Source organism: Arachis hypogaea, chromosome 11, assembly GCF_003086295.3.
Source record: "Arachis hypogaea cultivar Tifrunner chromosome 11, arahy.Tifrunner.gnm2.J5K5, whole genome shotgun sequence".
Taxonomy (NCBI): Eukaryota; Viridiplantae; Streptophyta; class Magnoliopsida; order Fabales; family Fabaceae; genus Arachis; species Arachis hypogaea.
This window is the reverse complement of record NC_092046.1, coordinates 146,953,582-146,975,011: the sequence shown is the minus strand read 5'-3', so window position 1 is coordinate 146,975,011 and position 21,430 is coordinate 146,953,582. Positions and strand designations below refer to the sequence as shown.

At 36.9% G+C, this 21,430-nt stretch overlaps 1 protein-coding gene across 1 annotated transcript; it reads left to right on the top strand.

The window, feature by feature from the left end:
- The first annotated feature begins 1,667 nt into the window (after positions 1 to 1,667).
- Positions 1,668 to 5,117, top strand: LOC140176288 (uncharacterized). The gene is made up of 4 exons (XM_072206233.1): positions 1,668 to 2,279; positions 2,988 to 3,395; positions 3,711 to 4,190; positions 4,437 to 5,117. The coding sequence occupies exons 1-4, from the start codon at positions 1,668 to 1,670 to the stop codon at positions 5,115 to 5,117; spliced, it is 2,181 nt and encodes a 726-aa protein (XP_072062334.1).
- Positions 5,118 to 21,430: the final 16,313 nt, after the last annotated feature.

The following is a 21,430-nucleotide window of genomic DNA, read 5'->3' as shown; positions in this document are numbered from 1 at the left end:
TAGCAGAAAGAGAGCGCGACCAACGCTCCCCAGAGCGGAGCCCCACCCGTTCCCGTTCAAGGAGCCGCTCGAGGCGCACGCCGAGCCCCCAATACGAGTCGGAGAGCACTGGGGGGCGGGTACGCCCCAGAAGAAGAAGTCGCGACCCCATTATCTACGCCCGACACGAAAGGCGGCGCGCGTCGAACAGGGGCGACGAGGAGGCTCACCGCGAGAACAACGAGTCGAGAAGAACTGCCCGAGGACCCGTCATAATAGGAGCGACTCCTTTCCACCGCTCCGTACTCGAGGTCCGACTACCGAAACACTTCGACAAGCCGACAGACATGAAGTATGACGGAACGCAAGACCCCCTGGAACACTTGACGGCCTTTGAGGCCAGGATGAACCTAGAAGGGGTGGGAGACGAGGTCAGATGTCGCGCTTTCCCGGTCACCTTAGCGGGCCCGGCAATACGGTGGTTTAACAACCTCCCGCAAGGCTCGGTGACCCAATTTTCCGACATCAGCCACGCCTTCTTGGCTCAGTTCACAACTAGGATTGTCAAAGCCAAACACCCAATTAATTTGCTGGGGGTGACACAGAGACCCGGAGAGCCGACCAGGAAGTACCTGGACCGTTTTAATGACGAGTGCTTGGAAATTGACGGTCTGACGGACTCAGTGGCAAGTTTGTGCTTAACGAACGGGCTCTCGAATGAGGACTTCAGGAAACACCTCACCACAAAGCCCGTCTGGACAATGCAAGAGATCCAGTGCGTGGCCAAAGAATACATTAATGACGAGGAAGTCAGCCGGGTTGTGGCTGCCAATAAACGGCAGCTGGCCTATAACCAAGCCCGGCACTTCGAAGCCAGAGAAAGACCAAAGGAACACGCCAGGGACGGCGGTCCGAGTAAACCACCCAAACCGTTCCCCCGAGTTGGGAAGTTCACCAACTACACCCCCCTTACAGCATCGATCACAGAAGTTTACCAACAGATAGCAGAAAAGGGGATACTGGCGAAGCCCCGACCACTGAAGGACAGGACGGGAGGAAACAAGAACCTCTACTGCGAGTATCACAAGGGTTACGGGCACAAGACCCAAGACTGCTTTGACCTAAAGGACGCCCTCGAGCAAGCTATCAGGGACGGCAAACTCACCGATTTCTCCCACCTTATAAGGGAACCAAGGAGACGCAACCGAGACCACGACAGCGAAGATAGATCCCGACCAACGAGGCGACGACAAGAACCAGAGGGTGGCGACCACGGCCTCACGGTGGTAAACGTGGTAACGGCCAGAAATACCGCCCCGAAGTCGAAATCGGCACAGAAAAAAGATACCAAGGTCCTAGCGATCTCCACCTCACCCGTTAGAAGTCTTAAGGGTCTCCCAACTATCTCTTTCGGCCCGGAGGATCAATGGTTCGACGAGGCGCCGGAAAGTCCGCCCATGGTCATCACGGCTAGGGTCGGAACTGGCCTCGTCAAACGAATCCTGGTAGACACGGGGGCAGACTCAAATATCATGTTCCGAAATGTTTTCGATGCCTTGGGATTGAGAGATTCGGACCTGACGACCCACCAGCACGGTGTGGTAGGGTTAGGTGACCACTTCATCAAGCCGGACGGAATTATCACACTCCCGACCTCTGTGGGACAAGGGCAAAGACGGAGAACAGTCATGGCAGACTTTGTGATATTACGAGATTCGACGGCTTATAACATCATCCTGGGGAGAAAGACCATTAACGACTTGGGGGCAGCTATCAGTACGAAACTACTGGTGATGAAATTCATCACCGATGACGGATCCGTGGGATCCCTCAGGGGCGACTTGGAAACGGCGGTCGCTTGCGACCACGCCAGCCTTTCTCTCAGGAAAAAATCCAAGGAAGCGTCAGGGGTCTTCCTGGCCGACCTGGATGCCAGGGTAGACGACAAACCCAGACCAGAGCCAGAAGGAGACTTGGAAAAGTTCAGAGTCGGCGAGGAGGACGATAAATTCACATTCATAAACAGAAACCTCCCCCACGAGATAAAGGAGCCTTTGATGGAAATGATTAGGGCCAATGCCGACCTCTTTGCCTGGACACCTGCCGACATGCCCGGGATAGATCCCCAGCTCATGTCGCATCACCTGGCCGTAAAGGCAGGAGCCAAACCAGTGGCCCAGAGAAGGAGAAAAATGTCGCAGGAAAGGGCGGAAGAGATAGCCAAGCAAACGGCCAGCCTCTTAGAAGCGGAATTCATCCGGGAACTGGACTACTCGACTTGGTTGTCGAATGTGGTTCTGGTTAAAAAACACAACGGGAGGTGGAGAATGTGCGTGGACTACTCTGACCTCAACAAGGCTTGTCCCAAGGACTGCTACCCCCTACCTAATATTGATGCACTCGTCGACGCAGCGGCAGGGTACAGATATCTGAGCTTCATGGACGCCTACTCAGGGTACAATCAGATACCGATGCACCGACCCGACGAGGAAAAAACGGCGTTCATAACGCCAGGGGGCATCTATTGTTACAAGGTAATGCCGTTTGGTCTAAAAAATGCCGGAGCCACATACCAAAGGTTGATGAATAAGATATTCAGCGAACTCATGGGCAAAACAGTAGAAGTCTATGTGGATGACATACTCGCAAAGACCGCACGACCTGACGATCTCCTGAGCGACCTTAACGGCGTTTTCTCGTCCCTACGACAACACGACATGAGGCTTAATCCGCTCAAATGCGCGTTCGCCATGGAGGCCGGAAAGTTCCTGGGCTTCATGATCACTCAAAGAGGAGTGGAAGCCAATCCCGAAAAATGCCAAGCGGTCCTTCAAATGAAGAGTCCGGGTTGCATCAAAGACGTCCAGAGACTTGCTGGGAGATTGACAGCTTTGTCCCGTTTCCTCGGCGCATCGGCAGCAAGGGCCCTACCTTTCTTCAATTTAATGAGAAAGGGAATGACGTTCGAATGGACCCCAGCGTGCGAAGAGGCATTCAACCACTTCAAGGAAATCTTGGCGGCACCACCAGTCCTCGGGAAACCCAGAGCCGGAGAACCGCTCTACCTCTACCTGTCAGTAACTGAGGAAGCGCTTGCCGCGGTCCTCGTTACAGAAGAAGCAAAGACACAACAGCCCGTCTACTTCGTGAGCAGGGCACTCCAGGGACCAGAGCTGAGGAATAGCAAACTGGAAAGACTGGCGCTGGCGCTCCTAGTGTCCTCCCGAAGGTTAAGACAATACTTCCAGAGTCACCGTATAGTTGTGAGGACAGATCAGGCGATTCGACAAATACTGCAAAAACCTGATTTGGCTGGTAGGATGATGACCTGGGCCATCGAGCTCTCACAATATGACCTACAGTATGAGCCCCGACACGCAATCAAGGCCCAGGCAATGGCAGACTTCTTGGTGGAGGTAACGGGCGACCCTCCCGAGGAAACGGGCACACGGTGGAGGCTTCATGTGGACGGAGCCTCCAACCAAACGTCCGGAGGAGCAGGGGTCATCTTGGAAAGCCCAGCAGGGGTCATCTATGAGCAATCGACCAAGTTCGAGTTCCCAGTGTCGAACAACCAAGCAAAATATGAGGCTCTCCTAGGCGAACTAATGCTGGCTCGGGAAGTCGGGGCGACGAGGGTCGAAGTATGCAGCGACTCCCAAGTCGTCACCTCACAGATAAACGGAAGCTACCAAGCCCGGGACCCCCTCCTCCAAAAATACTTGGAAAAGGTTAAGCAAATGACAAGCCAGTTCCAGGAGGTCATCGTCCTGCACGTTCCAAGAGAAAGGAACACACGAGCAGACCTCTTGTCGAAGCTTGCGAGCACAAAGCCAGGATCGGGTAACCGGTCGCTCATCCAAGGCATGGTGAAGGAACCAACGGTCGCCCTCCACTTGACGGAGTCGAGCCCCTCATGGCTGGACCCCATCACCAACTTCCTGGAACTCGGCAAGTTGCCCGAAGATGAGAAAGCAGCCAAAGCTTTAAGAAGGGAGGCGGCCAGATATGCAATCATACAGGGACAACTATTCAAAAAGGGACTTAGCCAGCCCCTATTGAAGTGTTTGCACCCCGACCAAACGGACTACGTGCTCAGAGAAGTCCACGAGGGGTGTTGCGGACACCACATCGGGGGCAAAGCCCTAGCAAGGAAGCTCATCCGAGCAGGATACTACTGGCCGACAATGATGAAGGACTCAAAGGAATTCGTCAGAAAATGCACGAAGTGTCAACAAAACGCCAACTTCCACAAGGCACCGGCCTCCGAACTAAGCTCGCTAACGACTACACGACCTTTTGCACAATGGGGAGTCGACCTCCTGGGACCTTTCCCGGTCGGCCCAGGACAAGTCAAATACCTCATCGTCGCCATTGACTACTATACCAAATGGGTGGAGGCTGAGCCACTAGCCATGATATCGTCCACCAACTGCCGGAAGTTCATGTGGAGGCAGGTGATAACCCGTTTCGGTATCCCGGAGGTGGTTATCTCGGACAACGGGACCCAGTTCACCGACAAGAAGTTCATGGAATTCCTCTCTGGCCTGGGGATAAAGCAAAAGTTCTCCTCAATAGAACACCCCCAAACGAACGGGCAGGTAGAGGCCGCAAACAAAGTCGTCCTCCTTGGTCTAAAGAAGCGCCTAGACAATAAGAAAGGGAGCTGGGCTGACGAACTCCCCTCCGTCTTATGGTCTTACCGGACAACCGAGCAAAGCGCCACGGGGGAAACTCCCTTTCGACTGACATACGGGGTCGACGCGGTGATACCAGTCGAAATCGGCGAACCGAGCCCCCGACTACTGCTCGCGGGCATGAGCGAAGTAGTCGAGAAAGACCTGATTGAGGAAACGAGGGAGATAGCTCACCTAACGGAAACGGCGCTGAAACAAAGAATAGCCCAGCGTTACAACGCAAAAGTCCTCAAACGAGATTTCGAGGAAAGGGACCTCGTCCTGCGACGCAACGACATCGGCGTCCCGACCCCAGGGGAAGGCAAGCTGACGGTAAACTGGGAAGGACCCTACAGGGTAAGGGAGGTACTCGGCAAAGGTGCTTACAAGCTCGAAAGACTCGACGGCAAGGAAGTACCCAGAACATGGAATGCGGGTAACCTGAGAAGGTTCTACCCATGACCAGACGATTCGCCGAACTAAGAGCTTAAAGAAATAAGTAAATACCCGCTTTGTCCACATGACAATTCACCTTTTTATCTTGTCAAATATTCGCCATATTGGTTAAATTGCTTGGCTAAAGATTAACTTATACTTAGTTAATTTGCTTTTTACTCATGCTTGCCTACTTGTCTGCTCTTTTACTTCCTCCCTACGTGCGACGCACACGAGCGCGCCTTAAAACGGCAGACCGGGACTGATCACCCCGGGGGCCATCTTAGTCACGGCCAAAGACCACTGCGACGACAACGCAACCACGGCAATTCAAGCCATAACTATCACAAAACGGGAAAACGAGTGCCAGCCCCCCAAGAGAAATAACAACGAATACAATAAACGGCAACCCGGCCAAACGACCAAACAAGTATAACTTATCAAGAGTCAAAACAAAGAACGAACAACAGGTTGTTCAGCAAATGCATTACAAAATATCCTAAGTTATAAGACTTCACTTCCTCGGCATATCAACAATTTTTTCGTCCTGGATAGTCTTGAAAACGCCAATTGACGACGTCTCGAAATCAGGAGCAGCAATCCTCAGCTGAGCCTTCAGGGCATCTTCGGTCATCAAGATAGCATTCTTCCCTTGCTCCTTGGCCACCTTAAGCTTCTTCTTAAGCTCAGCGGCCTCTGCTTTAGCGGCCTTCGCCTCCGAGACAGCCTGCTCCCGCTCCTTTTCCAAGGCGACAATCCGACCCTGAGCGGCGTTCAGTTGACCCTCCAATGTCATCTCGCGCTCAAGAAGCCGGGCCACGGTCTCATCGGACGCCTTCAACCTCTCCGCAACAAACGACGACTTCTCCTCAGCAGCACTAAGCTTTCCCCCCATCTCGGACAGCTGACCCTGGAGGAGTTCAACTTGAGCCTTAAAGTCATTGTTCGCCTTAGCAGAGGACTCAAGCTTCCTCCGAAGCGCCTCCATACCGGATAACTCGAATTCGGCCTTCCGAGCTATCACGGCCCCACGAAGCAAGGTGCGATACATCCACCTCGCCTGCCCGGACAGTTCGGTCTCATGAAAATGCTCTTCTGTCCCGGGTATCAGTTGGGAGTCAATGAATTTGGTAGCATCAAAGTTCCTCTCCATTATGGTAAGGCCCCCTTCCGGGCTGGAAGACATCTTTCGCTTCTTGGGAGTATGGATAAGCTCCACGTCACTATCCGGATGAGGGGTGAGAGTCACATGCCCATCAGCAGGCCCTTCCTCGCGGGTAGGGGAAGCCTGACCCCCTACGCCCTGTTTTCCCGACGTTTCGGTATCCCGGGTAGGGGAAGCCTGGCTCTCCTTCTCCCCTGAAGGACCCTCCGACTTACCGACGTCCTTCTCTTCGGCATTCTCGTCATCACTTGCCTCAAAAAAGGTCTTCATCAGATTCTCAAGACCGGTCACGGTGGCAGACATTTCCACTGCGACAAACAATAGGCACGTTAGTCGTTAGATCGGAAAGAGAAGAACAACGACAAAGAAACATAGGCAAACAAAGAAGACAACTCACGGATATAGCTCCTGGCGGCCTCCCGCTCACCCATAAGAAGATGTGGGTTCACGGGGTTCTTTTCAAAGATAGCAAAAAGGACGTCGGCTATCTGCTTATCTACAGCCGACAACCTTTTGTACGTCACTTTGACGAAAGGATTCGACCCCGCGCCAAAACTCCAGTAAGTCTGGATAAGGCGCTCCCCCTCTAACGACAACCAGAAGGGATGACGACCCTTGACGGGACGAACCTTGAAGTACTTATCTTTAAAACCGTGGTAGGAGTCCTCAAAAAGGCTAAAAATCTTCCTACCCTGGGCAGAACGGAAAGAAAGAAACCCTTTTCTCGCCTTCCCCTGTTTGGAGGGGTTGGTAAGGTTGAAATAAAAGAGAAAAACGTCCACCGACGTCGGCAGCTCCAAGTACTCGCAGACCATTTCGAAGCAGCGGATCGAAGCCCAGCTGTTCGGATGAAGCTGAGACGGGGGGACGGATATCCGGTTCAGCAGCGCCATCTGAAACTCGGAGAACGGTATCCAAACACCGACTTGCGTGAACATGGACTTATAAAACCAGATCCAATCGGGGACACGAGGGGAGTGAAAATTGAGCTCATAAATACGCTCATGGGGAGCAGGGACAATGGCCTCGTAGTTGGCCTCTTCGTCAGTCCCCCCACACAAGTAGCCGGCTTGCCGGAACTCCGTCAATTCCTCCAAACCCATCTGGTTGGGTGAGCTCCTTATATCGTCGGTCACCCAAGCATACGGGTCGTAAGCCGCACCAGATCCGGAAGACCGGGAGACAACGCGAGGCATACCTACAGCGGGGTACCACTCCGTTAGTCTATGAGGTCGGGAGCCCGAAAAAACTCAGAAACTACGCCTTTTCAACCCAATCGTGACCAAACACGGCTAAAAACTACGCCTACCACATAAACCACCCAAAAAACCTATCCTGGAATGGTACCCCTCCCCTAACTCACCTACCCCAACATTGAAAAACCTTTCAACAAAAATAAACTAGCCATGCAACAAACGCAAGCAGCAATCGCACAGCAGCAGGACATAACACAGATACCAAAGGAAAGAGACCAAAAAATTACCTGGAATGATGAAGGAAACTTGGACTGAAAGTTGAAGCAGGAGGGAATTCGCACTGGAAGCTTTGGATGTTAGGGAGAGAAGGAGTTGAAAATAGTAAGAGTGGGAGGTGGATAGGGAGAAAACTGTTTAAAAACCACCTCCAAAAGCGCGAAAGGAAGCAGGGGCAAGATAGTCTTTGCGCACAGGTTTTTTCAAATCATTATGAGCATTAAATGCCCAGTGCAGAGAACGAAACGGCAAACAGATGCCACAGCAGATCAAGAGACACGCGCACAAGAGACGCGTCTCTCCCACGATCAGCCGACCCAACGACAACGTACGAACGTAGACATCACGCGCCACCAATGGCCCTCACGGCCACCGCTGACGCGTCGGGGGCACTGTTACGGCCTGGCCCAAGCTCACGCGGGTTAACCCGACCCGAGTTCCCGCCGGCCCAACAACGCGCCCTCCACCCGACCCGGACACGCGTCCCGTACGGCTTGCACACAGCCGTGGGACAGCGCCCTTGAGGGTATGGGCCTAACCACTGGAGGGGCCCACTACTGACATGTATATAAGGGGGAGACTGACTCTCCCCCCAAGGTACGTCACATCCTTACACCACCTCCTTTCCGCCTGCACATATTCTGACAAGAGCGTCGGAGTGTCTTTGCAGGTGGCACCCCCCTCTCCATACGAAGTGCTCGGGACCTCGCACACCCGGGACCAGGAAACCACGACCAGACGAGTCTCTCCACCATCCCAAGCGTTGACCTCAGGGTCCTAACCCGAACCGTCCGGTACCCGACCTACCGAACAATAAGAAAAATAATATGAAAAATCTAAATAAAAATAAAAAAATTTCATAAAAAATAGAAATAAAGTACGATAAATAAAAAAAATCATATAAACCAAGAAACAATACAAATTCTAAAAAAATAACATGTATGAAAATTAAAGCATTAAAAAAATAATATAAAAATTTAATATTTATCATATAAATAAAAGAAATATAATAAAAAAAGTAAAAAATTAAAATATAAAAGAAATCACTAAAAATGATAAAAAAATATATATTAAAATATTTATATTGATTCTGACCGAAACAAATTTGAGAATTTTTTATGGAAAGAAGTACTGGACAAAAACCACGAAAAATCATAAGCGAAGGTAGATTATTCATTGTGCATATTTTTTATGAAGAAAATAAAGAACAGAGTTGTAGAAATTTTTTTTCTCAATTATAATTGTGTAATAATGATCAAGTGAATGCATGGTTAAAACGTCTATCTATCTAAGAGAAGACCTGCTAAAAGTCCGTTATCTGGCGGTCCGTTCTGTCTTATTTAGTGAGACAATCTTAAATTTTTCTTTCGTCTTGTTTAATGGCAGGTTAAGTGTGTAAATTTTTTTTATAAATTATTAAATATTAAATAATATATATAATTTTATAATTATTTCAATAAATTTATAAATTTTTAAGATATAAAAAAATTATAATTTTTAAATTCATAAATATTAAAGTTTTTATAATTATAAATATATAATAAATATAATTATAAATTAATTTTTTTTAAACAAAATAATAAAATCAATATTATCCAAAACATATAATTAAACATCTTTAAGTTTATAATCAATCAAATATAAAACATAATCTAAAATATAACTTAAAATATCTTCAATTACCATTTTTATTCTCTTGTAGATCAATAACATCATAGAAATTTATAAAAATTGGCCATGACAACAAATACGCTTAGTCCGCCGGAAAAGTCTGCTCCGCCCCACCAAAACCCGCCAAAGTCCATAAATTAAACGGTGCGGGTTAGGCGAAATTTTAAAATTTAGTGGTCTCAAATTTTTAACCAAACCCATCTTTTTTAAAGGGTTAGGCAGATCAGTCTGACAAATTTCAGTCCGTCAACCCTACTTTTAATGTTACAAATGCTAAACCAGACTTCTACCGCAACCGAATTTATTGAAATGGACCTCTTATGTATTAATTGGCCCACCCCATGTTGGGCCTAATGGGCCGCATGCTCGAATTTTAATACATGTGAGAATTTTTTCATGGGCCTACACAACCTTTAAGAAAATGGGACTATTTGTGTCCAATGTAATAACCCAATCAAATGTCTTGAACCAAAAACAAAGTTTTGATTAGAAACCATAAAGGTTGAAAAATGATGACAAAAAAAAAAGTATTGACCAAAGATAAAAGTATGAAGTTAAGGTAAAGAACTTATTAGGTTGACCAAAAATAGTCCAATCATCTTATATTTGTTTGATTAAACAAATATAGAATGTTCAAATCATCTCTTGTGAAAAAAAAAAAAATTCATGTCTTTTGTATGCAATAATTTATTGGACAATGTTAGACACTTAACTAGATTTCAGATCTAGGACATATTTTGTCCTCGATCTGTGGGTATATCTAAAACGAGCTCAACAATTATGTGCTTATTGAATAAGTCACACTCATATAGACCATTAGATTTTATTATATGAAAATCAAATGCTAATATAAAAGAAGAGCATTGATGGATTCTAATAAATATAGAATATCCTAGTACATAAATAAATGCTTTAAATGGCAATACTTTAATACACAATACTTTAAACGGCAACAGAATCTTTTATTCTTAAATAATTAAATATAAAATATATCATATATGAGTATTTTTTATTTATTAAATTAATTATTATGCAAAAAAATTTTATAATATTAAAAATATTATATTAAAATAATATTTTAAACAGTAACATAAAAATATAAAATTATTAAAATTTTATTTTATATTACTTGATAAATAATTCGATTATTATTTTTAAAATTTATTAACTAACTACTTTTATTAAAGATATTATTATATAATATAATTTTTTATAAAAATATTTTGAAAATAAAATATTATATATAATACATAAAAATATTAATTGTTTTATTTTTTTAATTAAAAAAAATATAATAAATAATATAATTTTAAATACATACCTAAATAAAAAAGTTAATATTTTCATGTATTATCTATAATGTTTTAAATAAATTTTACTTTTACAAATATTTTAATAAAAAATTATATTATATAATAATATATTTAACAAAATAATTAGTTAATAAATTTTAAATATAATAATTTAATTATTTTATATTTTTATGTTGTAGTTTAAAATATTATTTTAATATTATAAAAAAAATTGTATAATAATTAATCTTAATGAATAAAAAAACTTATAATTTTTTTATTTATTTATTTTATATTTTTTAGAATAAAAAATCTCTACCTTTATATAGTAAATATGTCATAATCTTCTTATTAACATATATATGTTTTATATAATTAATCTTCTTTTTAATATATATATATATATATATATATATATATATATATATTTTATATATATATATTTTACTATAAAATTGAAGTAGTTAACGGCGGGTTATCCCTATTGTGGTGACGAATCTTGTATGTGTTCCTAAGAAAAAGGAATTTGTCCAATTTTCGGAGTCTCAAAAGGGGGCGTGGAAACACATAAGAACTCTTGAATGGAAATCGAAAAATAGATGTAACTCCAGTTACTCCGGAAATGGTAAGATCTTTGGGGTTCCGGCAAGCTACTGTTACATCCATTTCCTTAGGGGTCGACGATCTTTTAACCATACCGTCTAAGGGGTGGCTTGTTCAAGATGCTGAACAACAAAGTTTTACTTTCAAAAACGACAAGAACTGAGCAAAAAAAAAAGATATCTTCGGAAACCGATACTTCTTCTTATCTTTTTGCAAAGAAGGGTAAGAATTCAAAGAAAATCAACGAAACCGAAGATAAAAAAATATTGGTATCGAATAAATCCCTTGTAACGATTTTTTTTTTTATTTTAGACTATGGAAGCGGCCGTTACGATATATAAAAAACGCTCGATTTGAAAATGTCGTACGAAATGATATGTCACAATTCTTTTTTGATATATGTCAAAATGATGGAAAAGAAAGAATATCTTTTGCCTATCCACCCAATTTGTCGACTTTTCTAAAAATGATGGAAAAAAGAATAGACCCTTTAACAAGAGAAAAAAAAAATATATATATATATATATATATTAGGGGTGGGTCGGGCTAAGATTTGAAACCTGTCAAATTAAAAAAATCGCTAAATTATGTATATATGTTCCAATTGTGTGACTTTATTTATTTTATTTTACAATTTCGTATATATGTTCAAATTATGTGACTTATTTTTTAAAATAAAGATGGTTCTATTGACAAATATTATTTTGAACAATTTTATTGAAGTTAAAAATTTAAAAAAGAATAGTAAAAAAATTATATTATAATTTGACTATTTTTTATTTGTATTTAATTTTTTAATTATTATTTTTTACTTAATTTTAATAAATTTTATTTAAAAAAAAAAAGAAAACAAAGTCAAACGGGCTAGCATTTTATACCCACTTTAGTTGGCGGGGCGGACCGGTCCATTCTGTTTATGGTGCGGGCCTAGGCAGGACGGGGCGAGCTGGCCCACATTGACACCCCAAATCTATATACTATCTAGTAATTTTTTTATATATTAAATAATTATAATCGTATAATAACATTGAAATCAAAAAACATATTAAATTTGTTACGTATAACAATTTAAAATATCATTTCAATATGATTTTTTAATATTATAAAAAAATTTGCATAAAAATTTTGCGAGTTTGGTAAATTTTTTAATTTGACAGGTTTCAAATTTTAGCCCAACCTACCTTTTTAGCGGATTCGACGGGTCAACTCGACGGACTCGATCCGTTTTGCCACCCCTAATATATATATTAAGAAGATTATCAAATATTTTACTACATAAAGGTAAAAATTTTTTGTTCTAAAAAATATAAAATAAATAAATACAAAAAATATGTTTTTTATTCATTAAGGTTAATTATTATGTAAATTTTTTTTATAATATTAAAATGATACTTTAAACTACAATATAAAAATATAAAATAATTAAAATTTATTTTATATTACTTGACAAATAATTAGATTATTATATTTAAAATTTATTAACTAATTATTTTGTTAAATATATTATTATATCATATAATTTTTTATCAAAATATTTGTAAAAGTAAAATTTAAAAAATTTATATATAATACATGAAAATATTAACTTTTTTATTTAGGTATGTATTTAAAATTATATTATTTATTTTATTTTTCTAAAAAAATTGAAAAAAATAAAAAAATTAATATTTTCATATATTATATATAATATTTTAAATAAATTATATTTTTAAAATATTTTTATAAAAAATTATATTATATAATAATATCTTTAATAAAAATAGTTAGTTAATAAATTTTAAATATAATAATTTAATTATTTGTCAAGTAATATGAAATAAAATTTTAATTATTTTATATTTTTATATTACAGTTTAAAATATTATTTTAATACAATTTTTTAATATTATAAAAAAGTTTTGTATAATAATTAATTTTAATAAATAAAAATACTCATATATTTTATATTTATATATTTTATATTTAATTATTTAAGAATAAAAGATTCTGTTGTCGTTTAAAGTATTGTGTATTAAAATATTGCTATTTAAAGTATTTATTTATGTATTAGGATATTCTATATTTATTAGTGTCCATCAATGCTCTTCTTTTATATTAATCTTTAATTTTTATCTAATAAAATCTAATGATCTATATGAGTATGGCTTATTCAATAAACACATAATTGTTGAGTTCATTTTAGACATATCCTCGACCTGTTGGGGACCTGTTGAATTGGAAGATAATGTGAAAACAAAACAAAAAAAAACTATTAAGACTAGCTTAGCTGAAACTAGGAAAATATTTTTGTGTTTCATTTGAAATATTATTGTTGAAGTCCGATGTTGTACTTAAAAATTTTTCTTAAATCTATCTAGGATGAAAAGTGCAAGAAAATACTATAATCAAACTAAATTCACAGTTAAAATTAGTACGGGCTAAAATAATGGTATTTGTGTAACATTAATCTAAAATAAAATGTATTAGGTGGCTGTTTAAATATAAAAACTACATTCATAAACTAAAAACCTCTAGTATATCTGCCCCTAATAATTAGCAGCTATTCATTCAGCAAAGAAAAACAAGCTTTGGGAGGAGCATACAAAATGTAGCAAAATGGATACCGTGGTTTTTTCTGACTTAGCAAATTATATATGTGCTAAGAGAGATAGGGTTTTCCAATTGACCATTGTCTATTTGTTTTGTTTTATTTTATTTTATGAGAAAGTACAGGAAGTCAGGAATCACGTTTTTTTTTTTTTAACAATATAAATAATAGGTTAAAAAAAAATTAATTTTAATTTTAAAAATTAAATTTTAAATTAATTAAATTTATTTATATTTAATAGATCTGAGATGTAGCATATTGTTCACAATTTTCGTTGTCTACTTAGCGGAATTATTATTTTATTTTTAAACAAAGGTTTGTTCCATTAAACCACTATGCGACAAGCTGAAAGATTTTCATTGAGCTGGAGTGATTTTAAATCATTTCCCCCCTAATCATGGCCAATTGTTATTGCTTACTCTTGGCATATATAGTATCATAATAATAATACATTATTGCATGCATAATAATTAATAACATTGGCGGCTAATTAAATAATAATATATATATACGTACTACAGTAGTTGACGTGCAGTAATAAGTACTTGCAAACTTAGCTTGTTTAATCCTTAAAAATTAATCTATTTGATATGCTTTTGAGAGATTGGTATGGAATTTAACGATCCCCTACTCATGCTACATATTACCTTGTTCATTAATATAATTACTATGCTAATAATCTTCTTATTACCATCATTTAATTTCCTTCTTTTCATGTATACTTCCAACGGCAACACTTTAGCTTAATTAGCTTGGAGCAAAATCAATTATTAACACCAATCATGTCAAACCCAAAATATAATAATAGCAAGGGTTAAGGACTGAAATCGTCCCTAAAGTACGGGGTAAAAATCAAAATCGTCTCCAACCTTTTTTTGTTATTAAAATCATCCTTAACGTTACAAAACGTTATAAAATCGTCCTTTTCCACTTCAATTTTATTTTTTTTACTATACTACCCTTCATTATTAATAAAAATAATTAAAAATAATATTAAAAAATTAAAACAAACACCCCCACGGCCCCACCCCCCTCTCCTCCCGTAACTCCCCCACTCCCTCACTCACCCTCCCGTAACCCCCTCACCCCCACCCCTCACCCCTTTCTTCTTTTTCTCTGAACCACAACCACCCTCCAACAAGTCACACAACCACCTTCCTCTCTCCTTCTCAAGCACAGAACCGAATCATCCCCCACCATGGCAGTCCTTCTTCCCCCTTCCGTCATGCCCAGACCGCCAGCGACCCATCAGCTGCAGCTGTCCCTGTCGCTACCTCCCTGATGTTTTTTCCTTTCCCATCCCCATCCCCATCTCCGATGTTTCTTCCTTTCCCATCCCCTTCCTTCTGCTCTTTTTGGATTCTCCCTTCCTCCTCTTCCCCCTCCCCCACCTAAAAAACTCCAATTCTTTTTCTCTTCTTCAACAACAGCAACAACTAAATCTAACAACAACAATTCTTCTTCTCTTCTTCACCAGCAACAACAACAAATCCAGCAAATTCAACAATAACAGATTCAGCAGCAACAACGACCACAAAATAAATCACTAAAAATTTAAATTTGACAATAATTCAACAATCATCAAGTGCACTTTAAATCCAAAATCATCAACCATAGAAATTAAAAAGAATTAAATAAAATGTTTATGTTCTTCAAAAAAAAGGAAGAACGAAAAAAAGGAGGAACGAAAAAGAGCGCTGTGTTCTGCCAGTCCCCAACCCACGCTCTCTCTGCTAATGGAGAACATGCATTACGTCTTCCGAACCGATCTTGGAAAGGACTTCCACGTCGATAAGATCATCAACTTCTCTTCTCCGCTTCTTCGTCGTTCACACCTTGCAAGCCAATCGCAGGGACAGAGTCACCGACTTCTTCACTGTCCATGGCAGTGACCTCTTGCAACGCTCACAGGATTGGACTCGCTGGTTCGGTGCGTTTTGCTGTCGACAGAGACGGCGATGTGGGACTGGGCGGCGAGGTTGTGGACCTCGTCGGCGAGAAGAAGGTAGAAAAGGAGGCGGGGGCGGAGATGGTACGGTGGCAGAAAGAGAAAGAAGATGAATTGGGGTTGTGGTTGGGAGGGGGGTTCGAAAAAAGGGGTAGGAGGAAGGGTAAGAAAGGGATGAGAGGGAAGAAACTGAAGAGATGCAGGATTTGGGTTCGGGTGGGGGAGGAGGGGGGAGGGTGTTGTTTTATTTTTTTTTAAATATTATTTTTATTAATTATAAAGGGTAATTTTGTCAAAATAATAAAATTGAAGTAGTAAAGGACAATTTTATAACGTTTTGCAACGTTGGGGATGATTTTAATAACAAAAAAGGTCGGGGACGAATTTGATTTTTGCCCCAGACCTTAGGGACGATTTCAGTACTTAACCCTAATAGCAATGAATCCATAGTTAATAGGCTCCAAGTCAACCAATTTGAGTAAGTCGAGTAGGCAGTTCACTCATTTATTTAAATAAGCATTGGAGGTTTAAATCTCGTTCTATGCACAACATTTTATTAGCCAACATGTAACAGATTTTTAAATAAAGATCAGATCCGCAACGAGTTAGTTTTTGACATGTTGAATTAGAAAATATCGTAAACAACAAAAAAAAATAGCTAGGCTCCAAGTCAAGTTTTTAAAATTCCATTTAAAATTAAACCTATCATCTCTCATATTAGTAATATAACTATAATAAACAAATATAAATATAGCGATGCACCATGCATGTTCGACCTTGTACGTATACATAATAAAAGTATAAATATATATACTAGTATACTACTAAATATATATAGTCATTTCACTCATTTGGAACAGACAGGGGAGAATCCAATGCAAAGGGTAATAGCTAATAATATAACACATAATAATCATCCTCCGACGTACAAAACAAAAGAGAACAAAATCGCGGGAATCCAGAACCATGCAATTTTCTATTTTGACGACGACAAAATCCCATCATTTCTCAAATTAAACTACTATGGTTTCTAATTAATCAATGAGTATTCACATGGGTGTGCTTTGCCACAAGAAACATAGTAAAATTTGAAGCACCGGATTTATATATAGGTGATTTCTGTGATAGTACGAACTTGAGTGGTTAAAAATGAATGATGTTTGATTGGTAAATGACGTCAGAATATGTGACTTGATGGAATATGCGGGTGGAGTATTTAAAGTTTTAAACGTGAATTCAACTAAACTTAAGTGTTTAACTAACATTATAGTTAAGTTTTCACAATTACCGCATTTAAGTTTAAATCCTTTGGTTGAATTCGCGTTCAAACACTTCACTTGCATATTTCATCATGTCACCTGTCGTCACATTATTTGTCAGTCAAACATTATTCATCTTTAGCCACCTAAATTCGTGCCACCATAAAAACCACCTTTTATATATAGGCTTCAATCGTTACTATTATGAAGAAGATTGTGTTTCCTATAACTTTATGAGAGCATTGGTTCACGTTATTCTCAGTTCGACATGTCAATAACTAATTCGTTATGAATCTGAATTCTATTTAAAAATTTGTCGCTGGCCAATAAAATACTACATGTACAAAGTAGGATTTAAATTTTCGACTTCGTACGTTCTTTGGTTTGTCCAACAAAAAACAATAACCCTGGTCAATAGGGGTTGACCAAAAGAAAAAGCTCTAATAATAGACCAGTTGACTTCAATTAGTGTTGATCAAAAAATAAAAAAATACTCCAATTAGTTTTTGTAGAATTTTTCTTGTTGGAATGTTGGGTAGGAATTTCATGAGTGACAATGTTATTGAAGTTTGATTTAACCATCAAGATTGAGGTAATGGTGTTGGCCTGTTGGGGTTAAGTAATTTGTATCATTTTATTATAATTTAAGTTAGTTCGAACTTTAGTACCGCCGCTATATATATGATGTCAAATTATTTGAATTTCAAGGATAAACCTAAAAAGTGTTTTAATTATTAGGAGCATCCAAATACTTCTCTGTTATCATTAGTTTACATTGAAAAAAAAAATTGATTGAAAATTTATGTATATGTATTATTCATGTAATAAAGACTAAATTTTTAATTAAAAATAATTAAAAAAATAAAATAAAAAATGAGGTGAGATGAGAGAGATACGTGGCATATATATGAATTGTCGGCACAATATGCATGCATGTGGCAACCATCACAATTCACTCAGAAAAGCCAACATATGCCATGTGATTGTGCCCTTACCAATCTAACACCATACATTACTACATTACTCATCTATTTTCGCCTACGAAGCATGGACATTTCGCTCCGTGTCTCTGTGGGTGGGACACATTTTGGACACGACACTCACCGACATTTATCCGATACGCATATCTGTTGTGTCCAACCGTATTTTAATAAAAAATAAAAAAATTTTCTTCAGACACGTTTAGACACACCTAAATACCATCACGTGTCAGCGTATCCAGTCTTATTCTTAACATATATTATTAAAATAAATTTAGATATAGTATATATTATTATTTATTAAAATAAAAAATATTTTAAATACTTGATATAATTAAAATAAGTCATTAAAAATAATTAAAAAATTTAATTTATATTTTAATATCAATAAAATATCAAAATATTATTATAATTTATCTAAAAAATACTTTATATTTTATATGTATACATGTTCCCGTATCATGTAAGATTTTAAAATTCGCATGTCAACGTATCCTGTATTGTATCGTATCCCGTATCCATGTCAGGATCCGTGCATAATAGATTTTCACCTTCAATTTTACAAACATTTTGTGTGGACTTTGCTTCTTCATTCGGCCAAAATATTTTGATATGGAAATATTTCTGGAGAATGCTCCAAAATTTTAACAATAGAAATAAACAAAAAGTTAGTTATCTTATCTCCTTGCTTTACAATTTTATGATGCCTGTAATTTTTTTTTATTGTCTAATATAATAATTGTGAGTATTAAGAAATAGAACTCTTTTTTTTTTTTTTTGAAGTTGATATATGTGCAATTTTTTTAGGCGCTCTATAGAAGTATAGAACACACCAACATTTTATACTTTCTTTATAGTTAACCTTTTTCGCTTATGACCAATAAAAAATAGTCTGTGAATAAGTGTATTTGTAATTAATTTTCTTTTATAAATGCTAAATAAATACGTATTCTTGTAACTATATTTTTTAGAAATTATTTTTTTTTTTTTTTGGAAAAAGAAGAAAAAAACTCAAAAAAAGAAAGAAATATAGTTTTTTTTTTGTGTCTTAAAGAAATATACTATAGAAAAGAAGGAAAAGAAATAGAAAAAAAATTGTGAAAAATAGAGATTAGTTGAAAAATGATGAGTTCAATTAGAAACTAACTATTTTTCAATTAATATTAGTTAATTTTTAAATTATTTTTTATTCTAAATATTAAATCATAAATTTTAAATTATAAACACTAATACTCTAAATTCTAAATCCTTAACCCTAACTTTAAATCTTAAATTCTTCAAAAAAAAAAAAGTAAAAAATAATTTTCAATAAAAAATTAATTAATATTAACTAATTAAAAAATAATTTTCTATATTTATTCAAAAAGAATTTGTTTAATAAGAAAGTATATAACTTAACAATTAGTGTAAATAAGAAAGTATATAAATAAAGAGTTATTAAAATTAGTTATTTTATTATTACTCTTAACTTAACATTATATAACTTGTCTTAATAAAAAAATAGTCAAATAAACGAACCTAAGCCCTTGTTGTTGTTGAAAAGTTCAAGTCTACCAGAACTACTACTAAAGCAGCCATTTGATAATTCCGAAGGCTTCCTAAGCTTTAGAAGTGATCTACTATATATTGCCTTGGTATTCTCGATATTTTTTTGGGTTTACACCAAGTTTCTCATAAAACAAGCAAGATGATATTTAATTTGGTACTTAAATTTTTAAGTGAATCTTAATTAAAATTTTATTTGCTTCTATTTAGTTTTTAAATTTTACGAATATAATTTATTTTAGTTTTTGAGATAATTTTTTATGTATAGACGTTAACAAAATGCTTATATAAATAGTCAGATATTATATTAAATTATGTAAAACAACGTCATTTTTATTTTGGCATTTAAATAGTCAAAAAATAATATTATAATTTATAAATAATATTTATTAAAACTTTTCTATCTAAAGTTATTTTTGAACTATTTGACTATCAAAATTAAAACAACTTTATTTTATAAGTTTAGTTTCAGCGTGATATCTGATTATTTATGTCAGCATTCTGAAAATATTTATGTATAAAATTGTCCCAAAAAATAATATAAGTCACCTTTGTAAAATTTAAAAACTAAATAAAAATAATTTAAACTCCAAAAATTAAACTAAAATTCATATATAAATTTAAATCTCAAATTGAATATTAGTTATAGGACAAGCATAGAGCTACTAATGTCTCTGAAAACGACAAGAGAAATGTTAATTGAAAAAAAAAGGACCGATTATCCAACTCTGACCAGCTTCATAGAACATTCTCTTTTAAAGGTGAAAAAATAATATAATAATCCCCCTATGTTAGACAAGACACGAATTATTGTTTGACATTTCAACAAGCTAAGCAATGCAATGAAGGTGTTATACAATGTGCCAACTCGTGATTGGGTCTTGTCATTTGTCAAGTTGGTTAATTAAGTTAAACTAATCGCTTATATGTGCAAACGATTAATAAGGTTAAGTCAAGAGATGTTGTATTAACTCAGATGAAATAATGTAATTAATAATAATAATAATAATAATAATAATAATAATAATAATAATATTATAAATTAGATATTAAATAGAATCATTTTGGTAAATAAATGTTGTTCTATATCTTGTTTATATATGTTAATAATTTTAAGTAGCATTTGTTTTGAGTTATTATTGGGACGGAGATTAGGAGACTGAGATTCAGTATTATGTTTGTTGGCCTAAAGACTGGTATTAAAATTTTAGTACCTCCAAAAAGTGGAGACACAGGAAACTGAAATTTTTTGGAACGGAAACTAACATTTTATACCTAAAGTATCCTAATTTCAATTAATTAATTCTAACTTTACCTTTTGTACAAATTAAATTAGAGCTTCATTCTTAGCTTATTTTAGTCTCTATCTCTCATTTTATACTAAACACAATACTAAAATTTGTTTCAATCTCTATCTCTCAGTTTCTATTTTTTAGATTCTGTTGTCTCTCTTCCAAACACTATCTATTATTTATGTATATATTTCACTTTTCTATTAAATGGATCTTATATTTGTTTTTCAATTAAATAACACAATATTCTATATATATTTAATATGAGAGGGGCGGTAGAGAGAGGTAACAAATTAAAAGAAATTGGATACCATCACTCACAAATTAATAACATTACTATTTTATTATATATGTTATTTTCAATATTAAAAATTAATTTATTATTAAAAGTAAAAAAAAAAAGAAAAGAGAAACAAAAAGATAAAATACTCTAAATTTTAAATTTTAAATTATAATTCTTAAATTTAAATAATTAATATAAAATATAATAAATAAGTAAATAACTAAAGTTTAATTTGTTTAGGAT